At 41.2% G+C, this 9804-nt stretch overlaps 1 protein-coding gene across 2 annotated transcripts in view; it reads left to right on the top strand.

The window, feature by feature from the left end:
- Nucleotides 1-720: 720 nt before the first annotated feature.
- The window catches only part of LOC106565903 (pappalysin-1), a 126289-nt gene continuing 117205 nt past the window's right edge, over nucleotides 721-9804 (top strand). Inside the window, exon 1 of one of the 2 annotated variants that reach the window (XM_045691089.2) lies at nucleotides 721-1933. In XM_045691089.2, the coding sequence (XP_045547045.1) occupies nucleotides 1543-1933 (391 nt within the window). In that variant the 5' untranslated portion in view covers nucleotides 721-1542. The remainder of the gene's footprint in view (nucleotides 1934-9804) is intronic. The other variant, XM_045691078.2, reaches the window with a different exon arrangement.

Below are 9804 nucleotides of genomic sequence, written 5' to 3'. Positions count from 1 at the left end.
CTGCACCAAAGAAATATGTCTATGATTGGTTCAGATTTGGTCCAGTCAGGACCAAAAATCTACTTCCGTGGACTTTGAAATCAAGGCCAATCCAGATTGCACAAAAGACAGACAAAAAAAGACAGCCAGACTGGACAAAAAAAAATACTTCTTAAAGATGTTGGCAATCGGTTGGTGCTTAGTTTACAATTACAATGCCATTTTGCTGGTGGAAGTACTGAACATCAAATGGTCAGTTCTACGGCTTTGTTTTAGTTAACCTAATGCACAATATTTTACTACATACATGGGAGGTTACAGTACAAGTGGGACATTAAACTGGAATTCTGGATGTAAGGTTTTTGGATGGCTTTGTTGTGCAATTATCAAATCCGACTTCAGCCCCTGGCCTACTCTTGAAAGAGAATTTTCCAATCCTGGTTGGTTACACAATTTCATTGATGACTGCTGAACATTTAAGAGTTAAGACATGACATCCAACATTGGTTTCATATATTTTAAATAGGAAATCGTATAGGGATGTTATCCAACTGCATCAAGAGAACTGTTTGAGGGCTTGTCACTTACCAGTCTAAGTCCTCTGTTTTGCCTCAGAATCAGTGAAAGTGTAGAAAATGTGTTAGATTGTTTGAATTGTAGCCGCTAGAGGGATACACATACGCTTTCCAAACTCCGTAAACACCGTCCCATCACAGTGTTCCATGGAAAAATGGAATTGCAGTGAGTACCTGTGACTTCCCACTTCGTCTGAAAAAAAAACACAGCCCGGAACATTCGAAACATCAGTTGCTCGCTCTTAAAAAGACTTTCAGAGTAATTGCTCTTAAAGCAGACGCCCAGTGCTGTCTCTCTCTCCATGTGTCTCTCTGTTTCAGGCAAATCAATGAGGATCGCAATGCTTATTACTTCTGCAGCTCTCTCTCGCTTTACAAGATGATGTTGTGCATTTCAACTTTTGAAAATCAAAAAGCAAGTCAAGGAATTTTTCTTTAATAAAATAATGACAGGTCGGTTTATTTTCACTTATTTGGAATTTTAATATGTGGCATTTTGTATACTGTTTTGCAGGTGGGATAAGGAAACAACAAAACGGTGTGACAAGCGTTTGGCGGACAATTGTGGGTTTCTGCGAGTAACTCATACAATCCAAGGAGTGATGGGGGGCACCATCAACCTCATCCCCCTCTGAATGAGAACTTATTAGTCATCCCTTTGGTTTAATGAGACCCATTGAAAAGACACCGTGGAACATATGCATGAATCAAATATTCCTGTGTTCATTGAATCTCTCCAGAAGAGTCTTACTTTTACATGGGCAAGGAAAGGGGGTCGTGGCTTAACATTATAAAGGGGGACATTACAGTATGCTTCATGGGTTTATTTAGACTGAATCTACGGTTTGACAAGCGGCTGTAAAGAAAAAAACTAAACAAAGCGAAACTCGGGAAGAGCATTGTGGACCTACGAATTTTAGCCTATATTTATCAAATTTATTTCTATTCATTGCTATTTTTAAAACTGGTACCACCTCTTCTCCTGAAAATGAAACTTTGGACTTTTCCCTGGCTGCTTTGCCTGGTGATACTCATCTTATGTTTTGGATCAGAGTGCGGGACTGTCCGGAGAAAGGGGAGATCCAAAAGAGACTTGGTGCGTATCAGGGAGGCGACAGCCACCTTTCCAGGGGCTTGTGCCACACGTCTGCCCCGGGGCAAACGCTCCTTGCCCGGCTTGGAACGACGTGTACCTCGCCAGCGCCGGCGCTCCTCCCAGGCGGAGGAGAACTCTCCAGGTCGGGGGAAAGCTGTTTATTTTACCGGCAGGGGTGACCAACTTCGGCTTAAACCGGGCGTAGAGATACCGAGAGGAAATTTTACGCTGGAGATGTGGATCAAACCAGAAGGAGGTCAACGATCTCCTACGGTGATTGCAGGTAGCCTACACAACTGTCTCAGTTCACAAATTAATGAAGGAATGGTTTTATTAGTCTTATGCGACCTAAAACGCAACAGCATATTTAAAAGTTTAGTGTGAAACCTGTATATTTTATTAAAACGCACACATGAAGCAATAAAGTATGCTATGTTAGTAAACCAAATGAAAGTCATAACTCACCTTTAGCTTTGTAGGCTATTATTATATAATTGTTTAGATCAAACCATGCACGGTTGTCACAGTAAAACAACATGCACTCATAAGTGAGTTGAGAGTGAGTTCATTTCAGAACTGATCCACACCAATGATGTAATGCCTTGAAAATAGCAGTATCAGAGATTTTATACCAGGTTATTCATACAGTATGTGTATAAAATACATTCATTACAATGAGGACCTCTGTAGTAATATCACCTGTGAACGAAAATCCTATCTGAGTGATCATAACCAAGTATATGCATGCATAAGCCTATACTTGGGTATGATAATTCAGATAGGATTTTCGTTCACAGGTGATATTACTACAGAGTTCCTCATTGTAATGAATGGATTTTATACACATACTGTATGAATAACCTGGTATATTTTTTGAAAAATTCTTTCTATGAACTTTCATGCGTAAAATGACTCAAATATTGGGTATAACAATTGTAGATAAACTAGCGTATTTTAAGGTTGTTCGATATTGGCATTTATACTGCATCACTTGATTGGCAGGTGATGTCATCGTGCGTAGAAATTGTGTTATTTATGAGGCGTCTGGCTATTTTAAACTATGATGTAATGCTAGAAACGTTGAATTCGTGGGCACGTCACAGCAGGCAAAGGGGGAGAGTGAGAGAAATATGTTTTATTCTGAAGTGACTAGAGAGCACTGTGCGTGCCGCAAATCCAAAATGCTTCCCAAATCGACACTTCTGGATTGGCTGTGGAGGTTACGAGACCGGAATAGAGCCGCGGAGTGGCGCGCTATGAGCGTCCGAGATCCCTCAAACCCAGACATAGGCTATGCGCGTTAAATTAGGTGACTCTAATTTTGACACAATTAAAACCCTCTAATAGATTGGGGGGTCTTGGCAGTACAGTTTAGAGATTTTAATATGTGGTTTAAGCGTTGTAAAGTGATCGGAGGGAGAAAGTAGTCTGCTTCATCCACGCACAACGCATATTGTGAATGTTATGCGAGTAGTCTCGGATATCCGAGACCTTGCGCAACGTAAACTAGGCAACGGCACACGGTAGCCTACATTGCCGGAAAGAATCCGCCTGTAGAGACTATTATGTGAGCAGGCACAGAACCTTATTGAGAAGACACCGAGCTGGCAAAACTATTTCATGTTACTCTGAAATTCACAATGCCAAATCTTTGACGGCATTTCTTTCCTATTTAGGTCTATGTACTGTTTATATATTTCAGTGTCTGTGCCACTGTTTCTGATGTAGATTGGTATGAGATTCGATCCCATGGGCTGCCAACAGGGAGCGTAGAAAGCAACTGATTGCTTGTGTGCAGATGCGTACTATTGTAGTTTACCCCTTGTGAGGCACTTACCCTTGAGAAGGGAGGGTTTCACGCTCACAGACACACACACTTCTGCTAAGGCAATCTTGATTACTGTGTTGTTTAGCACAGTATGTTTATTATGATAGACCTGTTATTGTTATTGTACTTAGTGAAGGCCCCTCATGGACTGAGACACACATACTGTATATTCTGGTCTACTGTACCATCCCTGTTTTTGGTGTACCTGTGTGCACGTGCGTTGTATATTTGTGTCTGGATGTGTGGCTACCCCAGCTTTTCCCAAACTTGGTCCTTGGGACCACAAGGGGTGCACATTTAGATGTTTGCCCCAACACTACACAGCTGGTTCAAAGCTTGATGACTAGTTGATTATTTGAATCAGCAGTGTAGTGTAAGGGAAAACCAAAACGTGCACCCCTTGCCTCCCAGAGGACCAAGTTTGGGAAACACTGGTCTAGCCACTGGACACACTGGTTGAGTCAATGTTGTTTCCACATCATTTCAATTCAATCACGTTGAACCAACGTGGAGTAGAAGTTGAATTGAAGGCTGTGCCCAGTGGGTAGGAGTAGAGCAGGGACGATAAACCAAAAATGATTAACACCGACCACTTATTGTGAACATTTTGCTGATATCGTTCATTACGATAAATAACATATAGTACCCTACTAGAGAAATGTAATGTTTGAAGTTAAATGTTAGCTAGTATGGGTGATTGTTGATGGGACAATTGATAGCTGCAATATTTCAAGTTGTAGTAGCAGTAGTTTTAAGGGCAATATGTTATAAACTTAGTGTTCAATTTATCATTATAGTGATAATTCAGTCAATTTATCTGGATATAGATTTTTGCCCATATTGTCCAGGTCTATTAGCTACGCTCTTAGCTACACTCTTTGGCTATCCCCCCAGGAGAAGCCTTTTTGGCTCCAAGTAGAACTCTTTTGTGTTCCACGTAGAACTACATGGAACTCAAAGGGTTCTACCTGGAATCAAAAGGGTTCTACGTGGAACTATAAAGAGTTCTCCTATGGGGACAGCCGAAGACCCCTTTTAGGTTCTAGATAGCACCTTGTTTTCTCAGAGTGTAGGTTTGGCCTGGGGTTGGGGGCAGCCTAAGCCAGACCCTTATTAAATTCTCTCTAGGCATTTCAACTCTTTGGGGAATCTGTTGAGAGCTTTGTGATTCAGATGAATGTCTTAGCCCAACCGAGTAATGTTATATCACTTATATTCAAATCAAATCACATTTTATTTGTCACATGCCGAATACAACAGGTGTAGACTTTACTGTGAAATGCTTACTTAAGAGCCCTTTCCCAACAATGCATATTAACCTCATACTTGTCTTAGCCTATCCTATGCATGTCATTTTATTGTTTGTTTTCATAACATTAAGATTAGTGTGTTTGGGAAAAGACACTTATAATGAAAAAAAGAAAAGAAATTCCCAATCAACAAATATTATAATGCCTAATCTTTTAAATCCAATTGAGACCTCCCAACAATCCCAGGCCTAAAGCAGTCCCATCCTGTTGTTTTGACCCAGGCTTGTTTTCTACAGCTGTTTCATGCTAGTTGTTTTTACCCTGGTTTTTATCACTGTCACTGCTTTTTGATTGAGCGTGTCAACTCACCGTTTGATAAGTGAGGGGAGACGAGTAGTACAGTAGTGTGGTATATACTTAGTGTTTACCATACAACACACACAGGGAGACCTCTGAGTGTGACCAAAGTGACTGGCGGAGGACCAGAGATAACTCCTGTAGAAATGTGTCTATGGTTCCTTTCTGGTCTTTATTGACTCTACAGCCCAAAACAAGGGCAAGTAGAATACTTCATGAAGTCCTAGTCCAAACCACTTTCACAGCCAGCCAGGTGTTCTAGGGCTCAGGAACCAACATGTATATGTACATATGTTGCATGGCTGACATATGTGGGGCCCACGATGTATGTATGTTGCATTGCTGACATGTGTACAGTATGACATGTACTTAGTAATACCTGTTTGTTTGTGGTAGCTAGTATGTAACATTTGCTCTGAGACACACAGAGAGGCATTCATATGATGGGCACTTGCCAGGATAACTCACTGCCTATTGACATGAGGAGATGTGCCCGCTGTCTGCTTACTGGTATCAATCAGTAAGAACAGCTGGGGATTTTAAACTGACCTGTATGACACACACACACACACACACACACACACACACACACACACACACACACACACACACACACACACACACACACACACTTTGTCATTTGTAATGCAGATATGGCCAATGGAACTGCAGGAGAATGATTCCAGCAGAACAACAAGATTCAGGACCATGAACAGCGCTGACAAAATGAGCATGCGCAAACAGGAAGTTGAAAGGACCACCCAAAAATAAGGGAAAAAGGAAGCCAGGGTAGATTCCATGGTAGCAGTAATGGAATAGCTCAGTGTTGTGATTTCATTGGCTAGCTGATTTGATTTGCGCACTCGTTCAAACACGAGCAAACCCTATACCAACACCAGTCACTGAGCAGCCTTTCATTTTAGAAACAAGGACGAGGGTTTTTGCTTTAGCGTAGACACTTTGAGCTAACCCTCCAGTCAAAACAATCTGAGGAGCCTCTGTAACTTCTCTTCTCCATATTGTGACATGTTGACATGTGGTTACAATTGGTGTCCCGCTTTTGAAAGCTACATAAAGATGGTCTTTAAAGAGGAAGGGGACACTCAAACTGTAATTTAACTTGACTGAATGCTGCCATGTGCTTTACATCCTCATGGCAGTTCATGTCACACATGTTCCGTGTCCTAATGTGAGATTAATTTTACATCTGACCTTTTTGCCCTTTTACCAGGTCATGAATGTCTGTCCCGCATCAGAGAAAGGAAAATGCAAGACAGTGGATCAGAGTTTCTCTTCCATGACCAGCTGTAGACAATAAATGCCTGTGTTGGCAGATGCATCAGCAGTGATGCACTAGTGCTATGCAGATTTTAGTTGTGAGATGATATATAACTAATAACCAATGACATATAACATCTAAGAAGACATATAACATCTAAAACATATAACATATAACATCTAAGAAGACATATAACATCTAAGAAGACATATAACATATACAGTGCCTTGCGAAAGTATTCGGCCCCCTTGAACTTTTCGACCTTTTGCCACATTTCAGGCTTCAAACATAAAGATATAAAACTGTATTTTTTGTGAAGAATCAACAACAATTGGGACACAATCATGAAGTGGAATGAAATTTATTGGATATTTCAAACTTTTTTAACAAATAAAAAACAGAAAAATTGGGCGTGCAAAATTATTCAGCCCCCTTAAGTTAATACTTTGTAGCGCCACCTTTTGCTGCGATTACAGCTGTAAGTCGCTTGGGGTATGTCTCTATCAGTTTTGCACATCGAGAGACTGAAATTTTTGCCCATTCCTCCTTGCAAAACAGCTCGAGCTCAGTGAGGTTGGATGGAGAGCGTTTGTGAACAGCAGTTTTCAGTTCTTTCCACAGATTCTCGATTGGATTCAGGTCTGGACTTTGACTTGGCCATTCTAACACCTGGATATGTTTATTTGTGAACCATTCCATTGTAGATTTTGCTTTATGTTTTGGATCGTTGTCTTGTTGGAAGACAAATCTCCGTCCCAGTCTCAGGTCTTTTGCAGACTCCATCAGGTTTTCTTCCAGAATGGTCCTGTATTTGGCTCCATCCATCTTCCCATCAATTTTAACCATCTTCCCTGCCCCTGCTGAAGAAAAGCAGGCCCAAACCATGATGCTGCCACCACCATGTTTGACAGTGGGGATGGTGTGTTCAGGGTGATGAGCTGTGTTGCTTTTACGCCAAACATAACGTTTTGCATTGTTGCCAAAAAGTTTCATTTTGGTTTCATCTGACCAGAGCACCTTCTTCCACATGTTTGGTGTGTCTCCCAGGTGGCTAGTGGCAAACTTTAAACGACACTTTATATGGATATCTTTAAGAAATGGCTTTCTTCTTGCCACTCTTCCATAAAGGCCAGATTTGTGCAGTATACGACTGATTGTTGTCCTATGGACAGAGTCTCGCACCTCAGCTGTAGATCTCTGCAGTTCATCCAGAGTGATCATGGGCCTCTTGGCTGCATCTCTGATCAGTCTTCTCCTTGTATGAGCTGAAAGTTTAGAGGGACGGCCGGGTCTTCGTAGATTTGCAGTGGTCTGATACGCCTTCCATTTCAATATTATCGCTTGCACAGTGCTCCTTGGGATGTTTAAAGCTTGGGAAATCTTTTTGTATCCAAATCCGGCTTTAAACTTCTCCACAACAGTATCTCGGACCTGCCTGGTGTGTTCCTTGTTCTTCATGATGCTCTCTGCGCTTTAAACGGACCTCTGAGACTATCACAGAGCAGGTGCATTTATACGGAGACTTGATTACACACAGGTGGATTCTATTTATCATCATTAGTCATTTAGGTCAACATTGGATCATTCAGAGATCCTCACTGAACTTCTGGAGAGAGTTTGCTGCACTGAAAGTAAAGGGGCTGAATAATTTTGCACGGCCAATTTTTCTGTTTTTTATTTGTTAAAAAAGTTTGAAATATCCAATAAATTTCGTTCCACTTCATAATTGTGTCCCACTTGTTGTTGATTCTTCATTAAAAAAATTACAGTTTTATATCTTTATGTTTGAAGCCTGAAATGTGGCAAAAGGTCGAAAAGTTCAAGGGGGCCGAATACTTTCGCAAGGCACTGTAACATCTAAGATGACATATAACATCTAAGACATATAACATATAACATCTAAGACATATAACATATAACATCTAAGATGACATAACTACTTTGGTTAAATGTCACCATTTTGACATACTGTATTTCTAATGAGATAGCTGGGTATTGAACTTGAATACCCAGATATCTAGTTATATAATACATTTGAGGAAAGCCACAGGGCATACAGCAAAAGGCTACATGTAGTCTCTTGATTTCAGACTAGGTAGATGAGCTTTGGTGTTTCTGTTGAGATAATCTAAGGCTGGAAAATTCTAAATGTTATTTCCCCCAAGATGTCTGTTACTGTATAGGTTTGCCACGAGATCATTTGCATATTACACAATTCTCTTTTGAATCATTAAACGTAATGAGAAGGTTTCAAGTTAATTACATTGTTGAAAAATGTCTCCAGTTAGTTATAGAGCAAAATGAAATTGACTTGTAATTGACTGTCATTTGAATATTTAATTGAACCCCCCACTGGAGCCTGGTGCTGTTAGGAATTGTGTTTAGAGTCTAAGGATCAATGTACATTTCCAACATGTCAAATACACGGTGTGACGATCACTTGGGGCGGCAGGGTAGCCTAGTGGTTAGAGCGTTGGACTAGTAACCGAAAGGTTGCAAGATTGAATCCCCAAGCTGACAAGGTAAAAATCTGTTGTTCTACCCCTGAACAAGCCAGTTAACCCACTGTTCCTAGGCCATCATTGGAAATAAGAATTTGCTCTTAACTGACTTGCCTAGTTAAATAAAGGTAAAAAATACAACTTCACTTTGTCTGAATGCAAAGTCCCTTTCCCTGACTTTCAGAGCCAGAACAGTTCAAAAGCCCACACAATGGGCTAGCCTCCATTGTTCCCTCTCCCTGCTTTTCATCAGATTTCTCTGACATTTGTTTTCTTTTTTTGTACCTTAGTGTGTTTTCCTTAGGGGAAGACAAATGGCAAGTGCAAGCAAGGTCGCCTTCTAAACTGACATGAATGGCTTTTAGCCTTAGCTTCAGTGTGTGTATGCAAATACCTGTGCATGTGTGTGTCCGTGCATGCGTGCATGTGTGTGCCCCATCTAAACACAGAGCAGGTTGGGTCTGGAAAAGTGTACTATGTTAGATTAATTGAGCATGGCAGAATTATGACAGCTGTTTACACTAGAAGCCCAACACGCATTTTAACATACCTTTTAGCCTTGAGTGCACTAGCTGACAGATGGAGGAGTTTTTCCTTCCACTGTAGTGGAAACACTGAGGACGTCACACTAAATACGGCTGACCTTGACATTGAACCCCACCAAGCTCTTTGAATGGCTTGGCCATTAGAATATCCCCCTTTCAGCAAACGAGGACATCCTCCTACTTAATGTGCATCATGTTAAAGGGAGTGAAGACCTTGATCGGATTTTAATCAGCATGATCATATTAATTAATTGAGGAACTGTGGGCTCCCGAACTGTGGGCTCCCGCACTCTCAGTGCTCGAGGTGTCACTACAGACCCTGGTTCGGTTCCAGGCTGTATCACAACCGGCTGTGATTGGGAGTCCCATAGGGCGGCGCACAATTGGCTCAGCG

This window comes from Salmo salar, chromosome 01, assembly GCF_965601325.2.
Source record: "Salmo salar chromosome 01, fSalSal1, whole genome shotgun sequence".
Taxonomy (NCBI): Eukaryota; Metazoa; Chordata; class Actinopteri; order Salmoniformes; family Salmonidae; genus Salmo; species Salmo salar.
The sequence above is the reverse complement of the archived record's forward strand: the minus strand, read 5'-3'. Positions and strand labels throughout refer to the sequence as shown.